Source organism: Lepisosteus platostomus, chromosome 13 (assembly GCF_059453375.1).
Source record: "Lepisosteus platostomus isolate fLepPlt1 chromosome 13, fLepPlt1.hap1, whole genome shotgun sequence".
In the NCBI taxonomy this organism is placed as follows: domain Eukaryota; kingdom Metazoa; phylum Chordata; class Actinopteri; order Semionotiformes; family Lepisosteidae; genus Lepisosteus; species Lepisosteus platostomus.
Window position 1 is genome coordinate 14,289,938 of NC_142623.1, and position 20,871 is coordinate 14,310,808.

At 52.8% G+C, this 20,871-nt stretch overlaps 1 protein-coding gene across 1 annotated transcript; it reads right to left on the minus strand.

Moving 5' to 3' along the window:
• Positions 1-2,927: 2,927 nt before the first annotated feature.
• Positions 2,928-18,282, minus strand: akap8l (A-kinase anchoring protein 8 like). Its single transcript, XM_088603372.1, has 13 exons — positions 18,184-18,282; positions 15,873-15,908; positions 14,991-15,219; positions 12,099-12,564; positions 9,685-9,799; positions 9,343-9,389; positions 8,950-8,980; positions 8,431-8,539; positions 7,496-7,637; positions 6,323-6,428; positions 5,810-5,940; positions 4,836-4,931; positions 2,928-4,736 (listed from the first exon to the last, which is right to left on the minus strand). Exons 1-13 carry the CDS (start codon positions 18,200-18,202, stop codon positions 4,347-4,349), a joined length of 1,917 nt encoding a protein of 638 aa, XP_088459498.1. The 5' UTR covers positions 18,203-18,282; the 3' UTR covers positions 2,928-4,346.
• Positions 18,283-20,871: the final 2,589 nt, after the last annotated feature.

Below are 20,871 nucleotides of genomic sequence, written 5' to 3' on the forward strand. Positions count from 1 at the left end.
AACAAGTAAAAGCTTTATTCCATGCTGAAAAGAGAAGAACAGAAACACAACGTTTCAGCTGACTTGAAGGACCCACACCCGAAGAAGGCTCCACGGCTGAAACGTTGTGTTTCTTTTCTTCTCTTTTCAGCATGGAATTAACCTTTTACTTGCTCCATATTCTGAATGAGGTCCTGCTGGTGTGTTGTACATCTTGAGCATGGCGTCTCTCAGCTGTGATTTCTATATCCTAGCATCCTGTCTAAACTCGGTTCGTGGGGCTTCTGGCGTTTTCTGTTTTTTTTCTCGTAGTTGGTCTAACTATTTAATCAGCTGCATAACTGTCATGTTTCCAGCTAGCCTCTGAGGAGATATATCGGCCCCTGTTCTTTCAACAAACTGGTTTGACCAATCACCTCTAAAAGACCGTAAGATCATATAAATGGTTAATATAAAAAATAATGAGGCTAGACGATTCATCTGACAATTCAAATGAGAGCATATCCCAGAAGAAACAAGGATCTCCATTGCTAGAGTTTGAGGGCACGAGTTTAGAAAACAGGAATGATGCATCAATACCACAATTAAATAACAAACAACTCGTCAAACTCAGTCTTATATATAAAATGCACATTTGTGCTCTCTGATTGCAACACTCTGCACTATGTCTATGTTAAATGTTACCCGCCAGGCGTTTGTTCAGTTCTGAGTGTGGTCTAAATCTATAGGGGTTTCTGTACAGATGTACGGCGGAAAGCATACTGACCAGCTGCATCACAGTCTGGTACGGCAACTGTACCGCATCCGACCGTAAGGCACTGCAGCGGGTGGTCAAAACTGCCCAACACATCATCGGCAGTGCCTTACCATCCATCCAGGAAATATACAACACCAGGAGTCTGAAAAAAGCCACCAAAATTATGTCTGACCCCACTCACCCCAGTCATAACTTGTTTGTCCCCCTGCCATCCGGCAGAAGGTTCCGGACACTCCAGTCACACACAACTGGACTCCAAAATAGCTTCTTCCCCAGAGCCGTCAAGCTGGCGACGCCCCCACTCCCTCCCATCATACTATGATCTTTCCTGACTTCTTCCTGTACCCACAATGACTGTTCTCCAACACCACTACATACACGACAACTGAATGGAAGCCGAAATTGTAGTTAATACTGTATTAGTTGTAATATTTATTAATCACTGTACTCTTTGCACTGTTCCCCGAATTACTTTTGCATTGTTTTTGTCCTGTTTGCGTATTTGCAGTTTTGATTACATTGCTATTGTTATTGTGTTACTGTCTATTGTCTTATCTTCTGTTCTGTTTATATACTGCACCTGAGTGACTAATGAGAAACACTTTTCACTATACTATGCACCTGTGTAAGTATAATGACAAATAAAGATGATTTGAATTGTAAGGTACAGGTTCTGGCCAGGGTCCATATCTGTACCGTCTGCCGACAACTTTCAAAGTGGTATCGCGGCGACCTCTTGTGGTCAGAGCCGCGAAGAGCAGGCATGTCAGACCCTCGTCTGCAAAAAAAACTGAGAAAATGTATTTAAGAGCATGGTGTCCGTCTCGAGGGTTACCAACAGCCTTCGTCCTTCCAGGTCTCTCTGGCTTGCCGGCAGTTTTCCGATCCTCCTGCCCCTGACGGTAGTGTACTGCAGACCCCCAAGTCTTGCAAGCGCCTCCTCTGTTCAGTCCCGAATACTCCTTCCTCTGGCCATCAGCAAAGCCCTGCAAGCTTCTGCCCCAGTCCTGTATCGCTACAGGCAAATCCAGTAAGACACCTCAGCAACAAAATCTCACTGGTCTGCCGGCAGCGAAGCCGAGCCCTGCAGATCTGGCAGGACCAGCACAGTGAGGCCCAGACCGGACGGGACGTCCCACAAGGATGAGTCACGCCGCTGTGGCCATGGGCCCCCAGGGGTGAGTCACTCAGGACCAGGACTAACTCCCCCGGCTCCACCAGAGATGCCAACACAGGAAGGCCTGGCGCCCCGAGCCTCCGACACCAGCTCCAGTCCCAGGAGGCCTCTGCTCTTCTGCCCCACTGCCGTTACCCTGGACCAGCTGGCCCCCTTAGGTGATTGCCTGGGGAGACCTGGGAAAACCTGGATCCTGGCCTCAGAGGATGGGAGTTGTGGACCTGGGCCATACAGCACAAGTCCCAAAGGTCCGCATCTCGGCTGCTCGGCTTCTAACGCATTCAGGGCTTTGTCAGGATATCACCCCGATTCTGACACCTCCCCCTCGCTGGCTCCCCATCACCCATCGCATCCCTTCAGATTTTACTTTTAATTCCTACAGCCTCGCATCCCAAATCCTAGCAATAACTCGCATCTCTCATCGCCCCGTAGGGCTGTACTCTCTGTAGTGTTTGCCTTTTCTCCTCCTCCCACCTTCTTCAGCTCTATATCTACTCAATGGTATGGTGATTCTTTATCCAGTTAAGTATCCCCCACACAGCTGGTGTACATGGGCACTGAAATAAACCCTTCCCAAGCCTTGAGAGCAACGGCCCTGCTGACTTCGCGGTCGTCTTGGAAACATGAGCTGGACAGTGAATTAGACGAGCTTGAGCCCGGGGCTACGGAGCCAGTATCAAGACCACATAAGAGCTTTCCGGGAACAGAGGAAGATTTGGGTTCCCCCCCCTCCCAAGCAGCATTCAGCCGAAAGCGGCGACCAGGTTTAGCGAACGGGGAGAGAAGTCACCAGCCAGAGCGACACTGCAGGCTCCGTTAAGCACAGGGTAAGCTCTCCCCCAGGAGCGGTGCTGAGCTCTGGGAGCCCACAAGCCGTCCAGCTTACTGGGCCCCTCCTCTGCTCGGCTCTCGTCAGAAGCTGCAACGTCAACTAATCCAACACGAACAGGCAGCGGAACGGGGCCGCAAACATGGTGTTCCACGTGCGTCAAGAGTTAACAAATGAGCACACCGTTTTCACTTCTTGGACACATTTATTCACAACAGTTCATAAAAAAAAAACAACAAAAACAGCCATTTCTGAAAACTTAACCCCCCCACCCCACACTCTCTCCCAGGAGCCCCCACCTACACCAGCATTTCAGCATCAGCCCTCATCAAATGAACTCTGACCCCCACAGGATGCACACCACCCAGTCAGTTGGCCCACTGCAGACATGGTCCAAGTCCAGCACCCCCTGCTGCATGCAGTTTGTCCCTGCACTGCTCCCACAGCGGACTGGAGTGGAAGCTGAAGTGCACCGCGGCAGATGGCGTCTGAAGGGGTTAAACTAGACCAGCAGCACTTGGGGAGCCTGACCGAAGAGGAAGACGTGTTGTACACAATCCCGATCCTTCTTGCATCGCTTGCTGGGAAAACTGGGCAAAGAAGCTGCGAAGTCCAGGAATGTCATTTTAAAAGGGAATAGCAGGAGGACACTTGACAATGTGGCTCTTTAGGATTGAATCCAGGAGGATAAAGGGGGGGGGAGTCGTAGAAACAGTCCTTGATCACATCACAGCTCAAGAGGGGCTTCATTATTAACGGCCAAAGAATTAAAAAACAAAACAGAAACAGATAGCATCAACTCCCAAGACCAGTCGCCTCTAGGGAAGTGAGAGTGTTCAATAGTCCAAACAAGATGTGCCGTCCAGCTGATCCATAGGGATTTGGGAGGGTCAGCTGCGAGGACTCACTCCAGCAGGGAAGACTTCTGCTGCAGGAGAAGTGTTCAGGCTGCCACAGTTCCGGTCGGGTGCTCTTCAAAGTCAGGTTAGTGGCATTCAACAGCAACAGCAGAAGCTCAGACAGCCCAGACTCAACGAGCCAGGGTATTTACAGAAAGACGAGGGACCCCAGGGCTTGGGGAGAGGAGTTAAGACGGGCGTTTCCAGTTCTGGGGCAGCCCCAGACAAGCAGGATTTACAAATATTCAATTCCACACTACTCCTGTCCCAGAGAGGGGGGGTCTCCCAGCTCACTTGACCCATAAAGACAAGAGTGAGTGGTATGGGTTCAAGCCATCAAGGGTGAAGTGAGGAGTTGGCCAGGGATCACGATGCCGTCGGGGGACTCGTAGGCATGCAGTGTCGCCGGTGAGAGACTCACATCACCTCCGATCAGTACCGAACTCCTTTGTGCAGTTTTTGGCCATGAACCCAGATACAGAAAAAACTGGCAATCCCAAAATTAGGCGGAAATAAAAATCAGGGGGGGGTGGGGGGTGGGAGAAGGGGTCTAAATTAAAAAGTGAATTCTTAGCAAGAGTGCAAACGCCCTGCAAGTTTCTGAGGGAAGGACTGGGTTCTCCTGCTTTACATGAAAGGGAAATGAAAAAATTGACAAAGCCACGAGTAAGTGTTTATTAACTGATAATTAATTTAGGGGCTGACCTACAAGGCCTCCTGGGGCTCGGCTTTGCAGGAACTGGTCGGCCCATCTCCTTCCTCCTCCTCCACCTCATTGCCCTCCACCTCTTCCTCATTCCCCTCCTCTTCTCCCAGCTCTAACACCTCCTCTCCGGGCACCCCCTCCATATCCCCTTCATCCTCCATTTCCAGACCCTCCCCCTCTTCCTCTTCCTCTTTAACCTCCTCCTCCTCCTCCTCTCCAGCCTGGGAGCTCAGGACCCCCTCCGCCTCGGCCTCGCCCTCGCCCTCGGCCTCGCCCTCCGGTGCCCCATCTCCCTGGCTCTCGTTCAGCACCTCCCCCTCGGTAACGTCCATGGGCATGGACTCGTCCGGGTCCTGTTCATCAGGGTTGTTGGTGAACGGGTTCTCTCCCTAATTGCCGAAAAAAAGAGGACAGAGGGGTTCAGTATGAGCTCGTTAGCCAAGCCGTGACAGAGGAGACCTGAATCAGGAGCTGCGGTCCTCCCTCACCTTAAGGTAGCTCTCCAGCTTCTTGCCGATGACCTTGTGGTTGAGAATGCTGCGAGCCACAGACAGGCTGGACCTCTTGGACTGCTCCATCATGCCCTAGGAACAGCACAGGTCAGAGCAGCTTGGACTCCCTGCTCTGTACCCCCTCTCTCCCCACACCCATCTCTCCTGTCTGTACCCCCTCTCTCCCACACCCATCTCTCCTGTCTGTACCCCCTCTCTCCCCACACCCATCTCTCCTGTCTGTACCCCCTCTCTCCCCACACCCATCTCTCCTGTCTGTAATCCCCCTCTCTCCCGACACCCATCTCTCCTGTCTGTAATCCCCCTCTCTCCCGACACCCATCTCTCCTGTCTGTAATCCCCCTCTCTCCCACACCCATCCCTCCTGTCTGTAATCCCCCTCTCTCCCCACACCCATCTCTCCTGTCTGTAATCCCCCTCTCTCCCCACACCCATCTCTCCTGTCTGTAATCCCCCTCTCTCCCCACACCCATCTCTCCTGTCTGTACCCCCTCTCTCCCCACACCCATCTCTCCTGTCTGTAATCCCCCTCTCTCCCGACACCCATCTCTCCTGTCTGTAATCCCCCTCTCTCCCGACACCCATCTCTCCTGTCTGTAATCCCCCTCTCTCCCGACACCCATCTCTCCTGTCTGTAATCCCCCTCTCTCCCGACACCCATCTCCTGTCTGTAATCCCCCTCTCTCCCCACACCCATCTCTCCTGTCTGTAATCCCCCTCTCTCCCCACACCCATCTCTCCTGTCTGTACCCCCTCTCCCCCCACATCCATCTCTCCTGTCTGTACCCCCTCTCCCCCCACACCCATCTCTCCTGTCTGTACCCCCTCTCCCCCCACACCCATCTCTCCTGTCTGTACCCCCTCTCCCCCCACACCCATCTCTCCTGTCTGTACCCCCTCTCCCCACACCCTACCCCCGTCACTCCTCTCTTGCCCTGCCCTCCCCTCACCCTGCGGTTGAAGTTGTGGTCTGGAGACTTGAGGTGCTTCTGGATGAGGTTGTGCTGCATGGGGATGAAGATGTCACAGGCCGCGCAGTGGGCCGCCTCCACCTTCCTCACGAAGTGCTCCATCCCGATGTCTGCAGGTGAGACACACGGCCGGTCAGGCACCTGCAGCAGAGCGCCCCCCGGGGGGCGGAGGGGTCTGACCTGCTGCAGTAAGGCGCCCGCCGTGAAAACAAGCACAATGCGGGATCAGATTCAGTCGCTACAACCTGGCTCCCCGTCTCCGAGGTCAATAAACCAGCTGCAGACCCGTTCACGGACAGGCACCGAGCTGTGAGGTAACGAGTAAGAACTGCAACCTTTGTTTAAACACCTACCTGTTGCAGATTATTCCTTTACTACATTAGACTTCCATACACAACAGTGTTATTCGAGTAGTTAAGTAGCCTGGGCTCCGCAGGCCAGGTTTCGGAGGCCCAGTTTGTGAATGGTTTTCAGTCCAGCTGGGATCCTTACCGCGGGTCAGGTCCTGCTCCTTGTACACCTGACAGATGGCCGCGCTGATGTTTTCCATGTGGTTCCTCCTCACCTCCGTCTTCTTGTATTTGTTCAACAAGTACTCCTGAGAGGGTTGAAGAAAAACGTCTGAGCCAGGTCTCTATCCCCCAGAGTTTTCAGACGACAACTGGGTCAAGCTGCTCATGGAGCATTCCTAGACAGTTCACAAAATGGGCTCTCCGTGGGGAAAATCCCATTGCCACAGGAATGTTTTCTGGGGCTTCCATAACATTACCATTGTCATACCGCCAATGAACACGGCACCCTCTGCTGCTCGGAGGCAAAACTGAGAAATCTGACAAAGCATTATTGTAGCCCATTGTAGCTCAATTAACACCCATAACACTGCCCCATAGTTACAGTGCTCACCTTTATACAAGACAACAAAACTCTTCCTGACTTAGGCACTTGGAAGAAGAGTCCAAGACCTGGGAGCTCTTAATTGCTCAATGTGGGGAAACAGATCATCGAGTACGTGACTCAGTACTTGCAGTATTCATAAGTACTCAAAACCCACATTGGCTCCGACAGCACTAACCCAGCAGATTACTTCAAAGCCAACAGTTAAACGAGTGGGGAAAACTACATGGATGGGCATTTAAAACCAAGATCAGGAGGCTCTTTACGCAATGGGTGGTGGGAGTATGGAACAAGCTTTCCACCCATGTTGTCGAAGCGAACTACCCAAGGCAAGAAAGGTATTTCCGGATGAGGATAAGATCCTGGGATCAATTAGCTACTAATTAACCAAACATGCTGGGTGGGCCACATGGCTGCCTCTCGTTTGCGGCTGCTTTTAAGACTCGCCATGGGAAGGCTGCACTCTGGCAGATATGGGCGACCCTTCGTGATTTACCAACACCACCAGGCATGTACAGCTACTTGGAGACACTGGATACAAAACATCACTCTAGACAATGATAGTCACGAGAACTACATTTAAAAAAAAAAAACGTCCTCAGAAAGATATTAATATCCGAGAAAGGAAAATGTATTTTTTCCCCCCTAAAGCAGCAGCATTCTCTTTAAAACCTAACAGTGCCAAACCATTGGTTTCAGGCCAATTTGTCGACTGAGGAATAACTGGGACGAGCTGAAGGAAATGCAAACGCCTGGACATGGGGGCCATACCTGCAGGAAGTCGGTGGTGGGTTTGGACAGCTTGCTGGCCAGGAATTTGAAGTGCTCCTTGTGAAACCTGCTCTCCAAGTGTGCCGTCATCTCGTCGTTGTAGAAGGAGCGGAATTTGCAGACCGAGCAGGCGAACATCACCCTGGGAAGGCAGGCAGGGTTTTGGCAAAACAGACCGAATGGGTACCAGCAAGGCGTTGCTCACGAGAAATGCGTCTTTATAACGCCGACGGCATTGTTTTGTCTAAAAGCGCCAAGACCCTGTGCGAGAACAGCGAGAGTCCAGAAGGGGCCTCGAGAGCACAGAAATGGGCACATGGGGCTGTGGGGCCGGAGAACCGATGTCTCGGAGAAGCAGGTCTCCAGGCTTCTTTCCGGACAAGGTCCTCGGCAGGATGAGCAACTACCCAACCGAAAGGGCCCCTTGTGTTCAGCTGGGTTACTGTACTGCAGAAGCGATGTTCCAGCGTGACAAAGAGCAACGAGAATGATTCCTAGTCTCAGGGTACTGCAGTATACAGACAGGTCAAGAAGGAAACTATACGTCTTCAGGCAAGAAGAAAGGAGGTTTGAACCAGGTGGGGTACAGAGAGGTTCCTCCCATGGGACTGGTTCACATTCAGTAGTGTATCAGGGTTAAATATAGTAATGTAAGGGAAAATCATTCAGGACATAGATTAGGGAACACTTCTTTACTCAGAAGAAGTATCGGCAACAGGTGCAGACACCTTTACTCAGGTGGGTGTCTGCAACAGGCTTGCCAGCCAGGTGGCTGAGTCCCCCACCCTGAGCACCTTTCAGAAACAGCAAGGTGAAATCTTTGATTCACTTTAAAGCTCTTAAACAAGCAACAGAGGCCGAATACCCCCCCCCCCACACACACCTTATTCGCAAATGCTTATGAATGCCCTTGCCCCCCCCCACTTCCCCCTCACCTCTCCAGGAACCGGCTGCTTCTCTTCTTCTGCTTGGGCTTCTCTGCCCCCTGAGGCTTCCCTTGCAGCCTCTTCTTCACCTGGCTGATCTCCTCCTGCATGGTGAGCGCTGGGACAGGGAGCCGGTGAGAGCAATGAGTTTCACAGCACAGACAGATGAACTAAGGTGCATCCACCCATCTAACTGCTTTACCCAATACAGGGGAGCTGGAGCCTATCCCAGCAAGCAACAGGTGCAAGGCAGAGTACACCCTGGAGGGGACTCAAGTCCATCACAGGGCACAAACACAGTTACTGACAGTCCCACTCACACCGGGGCCACTTTTCCCAGATTCCAACTAACCTGCCAGCATGACTTTGGACTGTGGGAGGAAACCCACATGAACATGGGGAGAACATACATCTCCACGCAGACAGCACCCCAGGAACTGAACCCAGAGACCCAGCGCTGCCAGGCAGCAATGCTGACCACTGTGCCATCTATGGAACATATCTGACAGAAATGCAATAAATTCTTACCATCCTCTCCCTCTATAGAATCTTCAACCTCCTGCAAATGGAAGAAAAAGACCATTCAAGATTCCAGATTGCCAGAAAAATCAACACAGAACGACGCACGCAGGCCACCACTGCAGAAGCCTTACACAAGCCAGCCCGAAATGGGGACAGCAGCCGGATACAACGGCTGCATTCAGCTCACTGGTTATTCTGATCACCTAATCCCACTGCATCAATCCAAGCTGGATGGACGACAGCTGTAGCAGAGGAGCTGTCAGTCTGCTTGGACTGGCTATCAGGTCATCCTGGGTTACCAAGTGCTCCAATGTGAGCATCACTGTCTCTCCCAGGAAGCTCCTGACCACCTGGGAGCAGGGCCACACGGCACAGGAGGGCCAGGGAAAGGCCACTCACCGTTGTAGCCTTCCCGTCTTCTGCTTCTGCGCTGGGCTCCTCGGCCTCTGCAGAACACACATACACACACTGGGGTCACTCGGGATCGGACCCGGGCTCAGGTCATCACCATCAAGGACGCAACGCTTCTCCGGCGCCTCATCAGAACCCGAGACCTTTATAGCCACCCACCTCGGGGTTAGGTGCCCTACCACGGTTAAGAGACTCCAAACCTCAAACCCTGAACAAACACGCGATTCTGCAGTTTTCCCTCTTACTTTCCAGGATGCAAAATATGCAATTAGCATGCAGGCACAGCAATCCCAGCCCTGGATCGCCAAGCAAACGCCAGGAGGGAGTTACCGTTGGCGGACTCCGATCCAGCCTGCTCCGTCTTCCCGATCTTGCTCTCCGGCTCGTCGGCAGCGGTCAGGGACTGCTTCCGTTTTTTCTTCCCGTCCTTTGGCACCTTCACCTGCTGAGAGAGGCAAGGTAGGGTGAGCCCCCCTCCCCAGAGCTCACTGCTCCCTTCCCACCCACACGCAGGTAGGCACTTGAACCTCTGACCGCCATATGACTTGTACAGTCACTGCACTGCAGGCAAACTTTCTCTCTGCCTCGCAGTCTCTCTGACACTCCTCCTCCGAATGGGACAGGAAAGCATCCCAAGCAGAAGCATCCGAGAGCTCCGCCTCGTAACCCGCTCCCGGCCGGCACAGCTCAGCTCAGGAAAACAAAGCGGACTCTACCATAACCCCCACAGACAGCTTCCGATCCTTCTGCGTGACACGGGAGGCCATTCCTCAAAGCTGTCCCTAGGAGGAAGATTTATGAAGAGTTCCTCGGCTTCAGGCACAGGTTCGAAAACCAGGCCCCATTAACCTGCTGCTGGTAACGTTTCGAGACTCTTCAGCTGAAGCCAAATGTCGGGTAATAAAGAAAGATGAATTAAGAAATATTATAAAGTAGCATGCAAAAGAAGTATACTAAGATTTTGATTTTTGAGCCGAGGAACACCCTAGCACTCTCACAGACTGCTGGCCGTACTTACAGAACTCAGCCTTTTGTGTCATGCATCAAAGCCAAGGCAAATAAGCCAACAACCAAAGCACTCCACCCTTCTTCACAAAGTTGCACGATCTCAACATCCCGAAAGAACATGAGAAAAACAAAATCATTCTGGTTCTTGTTCAAAATTTCTAATTTCCTTCTACGGCAGACAATATCAAGGTTGTTCATCAGACCCAGGGACTCAGATTTTAAAAAAGCCACTAAATCAAACTGAGCAAATGCTCTTCAGCAAGTCCTGTCTTCAATACCAGCACATGAGAACTACGATTAATTCAACAGTAGACCCCACACACTTCGGTGCCATCCAAGATCAAGGTGAAGTGCTCTGCAACAGAGCGATACTGACTACGGTGGTCTCCAGAGTTCAGCTTGGCCGATAGTTCCCTGCTCCTGCTCGTACTGTGACCAGTGGTACTTCCTGGAGGGCTCGGGCGCACAGCCCTGCTTTGCCATGGACACTGGTGGGCGGTGGGGAGGGCAGCGTGGTGATCCGGCTGTGGCCCTTGAGTCGCTGGGACCCATGAGCAAGTATTCCTCTGCAAGGACAGGTGTGCACACTATGCACACTAGTGCCCTGGCCCTTCTGCTCCAGCACCACTGTGCCCAGACATCAGATCACACAACGGGGGGATTTGCAAAACGCAATGGATTGCCTGCCCAGCCCCAGTTTGCATTTTTTTTTAGGAAAGAGGAGCAAGACTCTAGATTGCCCAGGATGACAGGAAGACAAGGCCTCAGGATGCCGCGCAATCTGGCCAGGTTTCACAGTTGCTGGATTGTTCAGATCCAGTCTCCTCACCCCCCACCCCACACAATCACAAAAAACAGTCTGACTGCACCCTGCCACAGGCTCAGCCTGGTTGTCATACTGCAATCCGCTATATCCCAATCCCCTAGAAAACACCTCCCCCTCCACACACACACCAGGCCCCCTCACCTAACCCAACCACTCCGCTGCAGAAGGAGTTGTCAAGAACAGGACCAGGGGAGAAACTGCACTCCCTGCCCACACGACTGCCCTGGGGGCGCCGAGGAAATGAGACGGCACTTCACATCCCACGATTCCAAGCCTCGATTTGCAACAACACTTCCTCGCGGTGAGTCAGAACCACAACCATCGCCTAGCTGGGAGGTTCAGTCGAAGCGTGCCTCGATCCTTTTTAAGGCATGGCCGAAGCCTTTCGACTAAGAAGCAATCTCTTTCCCCACCTGCAAGAAATATCGTCCCCTTTGGCATACTCCCCCATCCCATGTTGCTCACAACGTAAAAAAAAGGAAGAAAACTTCCCGCTGAGAATCGGTAACTAAGGAGATCTGAAGGGAGTCAGAGCAGGATCACCCATGGTGTGGTGCCAGCAGAGCCAGCAGGAGAGCTCCAGGACCCGAGGCCCCCCGCCTGCCTGCCGCCCCAGAGACTGGGGAGATCGGCGCCCCTCTAACCCGGGGACTGGGGGGCGTGTCCGGCTGCTGCGCCTGCGCAGGCGGAACAGAGGGCGGCGCTTGCGAACAGGCGGCGGACAGATACGGACAGGCTGCGGGGATGGGGACGGACAGGGGGGGTGGCGGCATCTGGATCGGCTGTGTAGATGCGGGCGGGGCGCGTGAATGGCACGGGCAATGGGAGAGAGGTGGGGAGGGATGGATTTCAGATTTTTTTTTTTGCCCCGGCTGCTGCCGGTGTGGTCGACCACTCTGCGGGTACTTACTCGGCTGGGCGTTCTCTTGCGCACGCGCTGTCGGCCGGCCCACATCCCCGCTCCGCCGCCATAGCGCCTCCCGGGGTAATCCGGCGCGCCCGGGGGCTGGTACATGCCCATTTCAGGGTACATGTGGTGAGAGAGGAGCGACGGGAGCTTGCCGCCTGGAGAGGGGCCCCCCCTGCCGCCCATTGGGGGCTCGCTCCACCGCCCAAAACCTCGGCCGCCCCCGGGGCCTCTGGGGGAGCGCCGCGCGGCCCAGCCCTGGCCGTAGGTGTCCCGCGGCTGTCTTGGGTTGAGAGACTTTCCGGATCCATAGCCGGAGCCGTCATAGCCCCCTGGTCCGCCGTAGGCAGCGCCGCCCCGTGGCGGCATGTGATCCGGCCCTCCTTCACTGTAACCATAGCCGGATCTGTAGAGATCCCGGTCGTTTAGTGAGGTGGCCCGAGAGTCGAAGGACTCGTATTGGTCAAACCTGCAAAGGAGGTGCAGAGCAAGGAAGGTGAGGAGAGCATGCCGACTTGGAAACACACAAAAAAAAAATAGACTGAATGCAGGGAAATACATTATTTTTGTCGTGCACACAGGTTTCCTGGCTCTCTCCCCCTCCTGCCCCCTCTAGGTAGTGACATTTTCTCGTTCGTTTTCCAGGTGCCAGCAAATCAGATCAGATCCGAAAGCCTTTTCCGATACTCCATAGGCAAAGGGTTTAAGAAAAAATGGGGGGGGGGGGGGGGGGGAACGAGACCCACAGTGTCTCCAGAGAGATTGGTTTATCCCAAAGCACAACGAGGACGGCCTGATGGGCAGCCTCAGGAGCGCACGTGCTACCTCGTTTCCGAAACGGGGGAAGGGGAGAGGGTGTGCAACAGACTTTTTCCACCTGTTCCCCCCCCCCCATACAGGAGCACAGGAGAGATGCCTCCACAGAGCAACATGAGGCCCCAGCCCACAGCGCGTCACACTGCACTCAGGCCAGACCGACCACACGGGGACGTTCACCGGCTCTTTGGTTTTATCAACCGGAGGTGCATTATCAGGCTGAGCCAAAGCCAAGACTCAGGGTCTTCCATGTGACTCTTCGGGCTAGACTGTTTCCGTAGCGGCACGCCCACCCTGCTGGCAGAACAAAAGTGGGGAAGAGGGGCTAGTCTCTGGAACAATGACAGATCTTATCAATCTTTTTTTTAAAAAAAAAAACAAGGAACAAAGGCAACCTGTTGAGAGAGCCTCAAAATAACAAAAAGGTATTAGTTCAAGTGCAAAAAAACAGTGAAAACAAGGATGGGATGGAGAGACAGAATTGCTCAGACTCGGCACACCGTAGAGGCCTCCAGCAGCACTGCCCCAGGCGCGGGGACTGCAGCAGCAAGGGGCAGGACAAAAAATCACGTCACCGATTCAAAAATGAACACAGGATTTCTTGGGAAGAAAAAAATGGGTTTGTGATCATTAAGTGGATCAACAAGCAATGTCCAGACAATACTGGTTGCGTTGATACATTAACCTGATCGGTCATATGTAACCCTGTACCCGACCCTTGACAAGACTCCATGTGCTGTCCTTGTCCAACCTGTCCGCCAACAGTCGAACCCCTGTACCCTGGACCCCCCAGGCCAGTCAACGCCCAGAATGCACCATCGCAGAGACAAACAGCGGCCTTTATAACACATCGCCACGTCACACTTCCACTTGACCACTTACAAAACTGGACGCACTCAGAGGCTCTCTTCCAAAAGATGCAGCGGCCCCAATGCCAAATCAATGCAAATATCCATCTGTGTCAGCATCCCTACTCCCCCCCACCAGGCCACAACCAACACCTTCCAACTCCACTTCACAGAACTCCCATTGAGCTACACTGAGGGGCACCGCTGCCTTCTGGGAAGCTAACTGAGCCACGAAGGGAGACGTTCACCCATCAAAGGTCAGAGCTCAAGTGGATTCAAAGACAGGAAAGACTTGGGTTGATCAGATGGTGAAACCGTTCTATGCTTTTGTGTTAAAGTAGAGAAAACTGGGAATATAGGGAACCAGGATCCAATATGATTTTTAATCCACTCATTTGCTGAACATTTCTGAAGGCCATTGACTTTCACGAGCTGCTCAAAGCTCCTGCTTATGTTTAGAAGGACTAGGATTCTGCTTAGCACTAGCACTGCACCTGCCAGTATAAAAACACTTGCCCCACATAACCAAACCAATGGGAAACTCATCTCTACAAAGACTATGTGCCATTTTGAAAGGTGGTTCCTGCAGTGTTGTCACGCAACTTCAAAATGCCTACCACTTTCTTCCCCCTTACCCCAATATGGATTCATCATCGGCCAACAGACTTTTCTTCAACTGAACCAGCCGAGGACAGGGGAGTAAAGAGACTGAGCACACCCACAGCAGCGAACGCCCCTGGAGGAGCAACACAGTCCCACAGTCCTGTATTCCAAGCAAGCTTTCAGCCTCCAGAGGGTTCCCTCAAGGTCAAATGAGTTTAGTGCCAAAGCCGCAGGCCACAATAACCATGGGAAGAGGAAAATCAAGGTGGGGGCTCTTCTTTTTTAGAATGAGCGAGCTAAATCCAGCGTCTGCCTCCAGGACACACGAGCGCTGTCAGAAGCACGGTGACCGCAGGCCGCGCTGTGGACAGCACTGGAATATCTGGACGGCCCTCCAGAGACAGGCTGGCAGCACTCAGTGCTCGGGGGCACAGAAGTGCGTGTCCGGGGAGGAAAGGGGACGATGGAACAGACCCCCTCTGCTCCCTGGAAAGAGGGATGCCCCTGGGCTCGAGAGAGAGGGGAACACCAAGGGAAGCTCACGCGACACACACCAGCTCTCGAGACGCCCCCCCCTGCTGCTCCACGAGAGCGCGGGGCGTGGCGTGTGTGCGCGCACGCAGTTTACCTATCGCTCCGGCCCCCTCCATGGCCCTTCATGGCCCCCGCGCCCTCCAGCTGGGTCAGCATGTCCAGGCGCTGGTTGATCTTGGCGATCACGGCGTCGGCGCTGGTGCCGGTGGTGGAGAGCGAGGAGGGGCCGCCAACCCCCGACAGGCCCCGCTTCTGGCCCCCGTAGCCCCCGAACCCCGAGTCCTTCCCGTAGCCGAAGCCATACGAGTCGTACCCGCCCGAGCCTGGAGGGGAAAGAAACCCGCAGGTCACCCGCGGAGGGCACACAACGCGCTCCCCACCTCTGGCGTTCACACCGCGATTCGCTACAGCGCTGCGGAACCCGAGTCGAGGGAGAGCCCTTCCCACCCCACACAGCAGGAAGTAAAACAAAGGGTCAAAATATCTTTCTACAGAATGAAGTGACCGAGGAGATGCAAACACCCTCAACAGCCACACGCCACCGACCCGAACAGTCAGCTGGGAAATCGGTATTTCCAGAGCCCGGAAACCTGACAGGCCCAACCCAGCCGGTCCTGAAACTGCAGAAGAACGTTTCAGTCTGCTGGCAGAGGGACCACAGACCTGAAAGGTATCTCGCTGCTGTCCTGGTTTCTAGTTCTGGACTGTTTTGTACAGCACCGGGTACGGACATCTGATCCGTAACAATGAGCCCCAACCGCTGTTAAATGCAACGAGGAAACACCTGCATCCGAGTCCAGATTAGCTCGGATTTAGGGGTTAACTCCTAACCGTCCGGAGTCTCCGCCCAGACAATCAGCATTCCTCTTGAAATTACTTAAACGCTTAAGGTGAGGTCAGTGTAAGTCTGCCACACCCCTAACACACACATCCATGTAAAAAAAAAAAGGGAGAAACAGGACTGTGCTGATCTTACCCCGGCTGGAAGAGCCGCCACTCCAGCTGGAATAACCTGAAACAAGAAGACAGGGAGTCATCAGGCAGCCACGGGGAGGGGGGAACGTGCACACCAGGAGTCAAGCTGCTCTGCCAGCACGCGCTGGGCCGCCTCTCCGTTAACATTCAAGCTCTGCTAAACCGCACCCTCCGGCCCGTTCCCTTGCTCCTTCTGGAGAGGCCTGCCGGGTCAGCGTGGTCATGGCCGTTCACAATCCTCAAAGGGAAATCAGGAAGCAGAGAGTGCGGGGGGGATAAGCTGCATGGACATGCATTTAAAACCAAGCACAAGGGACACTGTACACAAAGGGTAGTGGGAGTCTGGGACAAGCTACCCAGCCACATTGGTCCCAGGATGTCAGCCAGCCATTTCTTTAAGGAAGCCGGGGTACCATCTTCAGCAATCAACCGCCCAGTGGACCAGACGGGCTTCCTCCTGTTTGGAAGCTCCCTTGTGAAGCAGTACATGTTGAGCAAAATGACAACCAGCACAGCTCCCCAGCTTGCAAACGAAGACCTTTTACAACCAGTACACATATACATGCAGAAGAGCATCACCTGTATATGTGTACAGGTATGAATGAGAACTTGAACCCGTTTTTGAATTGGGAAACCTGTACCTGCGTTCTGAGGGTAGTAACTGGAATTCATTCAACAGAGCGTGAAGGGTCCTCTAGGATGGGATATGCTTTAGGAAAGACTTGTAATTGGGGGAAAAAACGGCAGTAGAAAACTCTTCGCCTTTCTCCTTGGTTTGACAAGGGGATATCTTTTTTTCCTCTCAGCAGATTGTTAGCGCAAATGGAAAAGACAGATGTGTAAAGAAATCACCTTTTACTCCCTCTCCCCGCATCCTTTTTTTTTTATTTAACCCAACAGTTCTAGGGATGGTGGGAACTATGAACGTAGAAGGGTTCACACTACAGTAGGACTACAACAGAGCTGATGACTTTGCGCCAATTAATTTCCGCCGGCAGGCCCGCTCCCCGTCCCTCACTTCCGCCCTGTCACTGTCACGCGGCGACAGCAGCCCTTTCAAAACACTGCTCCATCAAACCTAGAGCAATCGCGACAGCAGCAGCAGCGTGCGATTCAAGCCATCGTCCAGTCATTGCATTAGCCTTCCAGCCCGAGTATCCTGCACAACACGCGTACGGCTCGCGAGTACGTTGCTCTGCATTGTTCTAAAAAAAAAAAGGACAATTGTAAAATCCAGAGTTGGGGGGTGGGGGGTGTGTCGCTTGGGACAGCATTTCTAAATAGCCTACGCCGTCCAGCGTGTTTAACCGTGGGCGAGTTGCATTTGAACATGAGTCTCGGTAAAACCAGCTTGGGGGAAGCAGGTTTTGCGTTTGTCTCCAACAGCCTCTGGGACCCACAGACAGGGAACCCCGAAATCGCTTGGCTGGCTGATGCTACAAGGCTTTCGATGAAGGTACCACAGTACTCCACCGGCTACAAGCCGTATTTCAGCTCTCCACGCACAAGTGTGCAGGATTGTATCGGGAGTAGAGCCAGGGGGATGGGGGAGGCAGCAGGAAAAGCGGCTGCGAGTCGCACGTTTAAAAGTACAAAACACCGACTATAACGCGGCGGCCATTTTCTTCGGCTCGCCCCGTGCGCAGCGGCGCACCGACTCCATTTTAACGGCATCGCACAGGACGGCAGCCCATTTCCAACCCCAACCGGACCTGCAGAGGCAGAAACGAGGCGCCCCCGCGTTGCAAACAAACCGTAACGTGGGAGTAAAGCCTACAGGCATTAACAGCTCCGGTAAAGAAAATGGCGTGCGTTTCCCCTACACAAAATGACTGTGCACATCGTAGAGGACTTGTATAGCTCTGGGATGGCCGATATAGCCTAACCGCCGTGCCAGAATACAGTTACCCCCCATTCCCAACAACCCTGGGTAAAACCCTGCTTTTCACCGCACGCCTCTGAGCAGCAAAGTGAAAATGAAACCGGCAAACTGTACAGTGCGGTGGGACAGCCCCGACCAATACCGGCCCGTTTAATCTCTCCCTCTCCATCATGCTACACAGCACACTAAAAACCGGGGCAATACATAAATAATTCAAGCCAAGCAGATGAACAAGCCCGACGTGCAGGACTTCCACAGCGACCAAAACGTTTTTAAAGAGCCTTCTGAGCCAGCAGGGTTCTCAATCCGAACGTGCACAGGAAAAACGAGACTATAAGTGTTACACAACGGAGAAACGAAGGTGCCTCGTGTAAGCCGTTCTACTGCATCAGAAAGATGAAAAAATAAAGACGATAAACATCTCCTTTACCGTAACCACGGCCGTCCATTGCTCTCTGTAGTCCAGGCAGATCTAAGCAGCACTCTCGAGGAGGTAGATCTACAATCACCTAGACAACCGCTCCCTCGCATTCCCATTGGCCGAGTGAAGGCAGATAACTCATCTAATTGGCTCAAACGGTCGTCGTTCAAAAAAATCGACCTATCAGCCACCACGGAGTCTTGAATAGGCAGTGACAAATAAAGAAGAGCGCGTCTGGTAGGCTCCTTCTCAGAGGTGGAGTGAATCTCTTCATTTTGTTTGTAGGATCTGTTGTAAGATCTCAGGAGCGCTACCTTCACCTTGTATCTGCTGTACACATTGTGAAAATTGCTATTGCTGTTGCTGTCCTACTGCACTATGACTGTGGCCCCTATTGTAACAGGACTGTTCTACTGCACTGGGACTGTGGCCCCTATTGTAACGGGACTGTTCTACTGCACTGGGACTGTAGCCCCTATTGTAACGGGACTGTTCTACTGCACTGGGACTGTAGCCCCTATTGTAACGGGACTGTTCTACTGCACTGGGACTGTAGCCCCTATAGTAACAGGATCCCCTCCAAGGTGTTTCAAGCCAAATGCTTCCTGGGATAGGCTCTGGGCTACAGTGACCATGAACAGAATAAGCAGTTATAGAAGGAGATGTGATGTAAAAAACCTCATAAAGGTTACAAGCAACAGAAGGTCATTCAGCCCATCTCTCCCAGTTGGTAGTTGGTAGTTAATTGATCCCAGCATCTCACCCAGCCTCTTCTTAAAAGAAGCCAGAGTATCAGCTTCAACCACAAGGTTGGGCAGCTTGTTCCACACTCCCACCACTCTTTGTGTAAAGCAGTGTGCCCCGTTCTCAGTTCTAAATGCACATTTTTCCAGCCTGAACCTTTCAGCTCCCACTTTGAAGGGGACCAGAGTCCACAGACTGGAAAACCCCAGATGTGAACATGAAGCGGATAGAAACAATGGGGTGGCTCCGGGGCATCTTGGGAGGAGAGAGAGGAGGAGGAGGGGTAGGTGGCACTGGAGGAAGACAGAGAGTGATTGTCAGAGCACTCCCAGCTCCTAGTGTGCATGTCAGCACAGTAACATATTTATCCCACAGGCTTGGCTGCAAAAGAGCTTTCAGAACAACTCATGCAGGGGAGTTAGGACAGAGGAGTAATGTGCATATGTTTCTTTTTTATTGGAAAGACGTGGGTGGCACAGTGGCACATATTCATGCGTCTCAGAGGGTTCGATAACATTTCAACCCCCAGATTCTGGAGCCACTGTATACAGCTGGAGGCGGCACAGTGGCACAGTGGTCAGCATTGCTGCCTGGCAGTGCTGGTGTCCTGGGTTCATTTGCGGGCCTGAGGTGCTGTCTGTGTGGAGTTTGTATGTTCTCCTCATGTTCCCTTGGGTTTCCTCCAGGTGCTCAGGTTTCCTCCCACAGTCCGAAGACAGGCTGGTGGGTTAACATGGGCCCTGGTGTGAGTGTGTGTCTGTGTTTGTGTACCCTGCCTTGCTTGGCCAGGAGAGGCTGTGGCTCTCCTGTGACCCTGAATTGGAAAACGCGATTAGAAAATGGATGGATGGATGTTAAAGACCCCTTTATTTGCAGAGATGCAGTGCTGTGTAATCAATCGACTGAGCCTCTAGTACGATTATGAGTGTGTACTACATTCGCCACTAGGTGTCACTGTTTCGCCACGTCAGATATCCAGGTGGCGTGTGTCACCCAAGAGGAGGACAAGCAAGATAACAGGATGGGTCTCAGGCCAGCGCACTCTCAGTCAATCAGAGCAATGAGACCTCGATCGCGCCACTGAGTCTGTCAGACCACATGTCGGACACAACAAAACACTTGAGGGAGAAGTAAGAACAAGTGACGTCATCACTGCCATATCACTCTGCAACTCACAACTGGCAACCCACTGGAGCTCAGGAGGTGTGAGCCTGGTCAGTACCTGGATGGGAGACCTCCTGGGAAAAACTAAGGCTGCTGCTGGAAGAGGTGTTAGTGGGGCCAGCAGGGGGCGCTCACCCTGCGGTCCATGTGGGTCCTAATACCCCAGTATAGTGATGGGGACACTATACTCTAAACAGGCGCCGTCCTTCGGATGAGACGTAAAACCGAGGTCCTGACTCTCTGTGGTCATTAAAAATCCCAGGGCGTTTCTCGAAAAGAGTAGGGGTGTAATTTCCCACTGGCTCTTACCAATCATGGCCTCCTAATAATCCCCATGTCTGAACTGGCTTCATCACTTTGCTCTCCTCTCCACTGATAGCTGGTGTGTGGTGAGCGTTCTGGTGCGCTATGGATGTCGTCACATCATCCAGGTGAGGCTGCACATTGGTGGTGGTGGAGGGGAGTCCCCATTACCTGTAAAGTGCTTTGAGTGGAGTGTCCAGAAAAGCGCTATATAAGTGTAAGCAATTATTATTATTATCATCAGAAAAGCCTACAAACTATTCCTTCAGCCAGCACTAAGAGCTTCGTGAGCGTGTGGCTTAGAAATCTAGCCCCACCTGGCCCGTGACATTGAGACCACAGGGAAGGGTCAGTGAACAAGCAAGCGGCAGCCTAGCGGGGAGAAGTCTTGGTGTAAAGGAATTGTGAAAGAGACAAAGACACACGATGGGGTCTTCAGGACTGGGGAACTGTCGGACCTGGGGTATTGGGCAGGCAGCAGTAACT

Excerpts from the sequence above, each read along its gene's own strand:
- akap8l (XM_088603372.1), bottom strand. Across the intron at positions 12,565-14,990 it reads GGAGGGGGCCGGAGCGATAG|GTTTGACCAATACGAGTCCT; the intron begins GTAAACTGCGTG and ends CCTCCTTTGCAG. Across the intron at positions 6,429-7,495 it reads CCACCACCGACTTCCTGCAG|GAGTACTTGTTGAACAAATA; the intron begins GTATGGCCCCCA and ends CAACCCTCTCAG.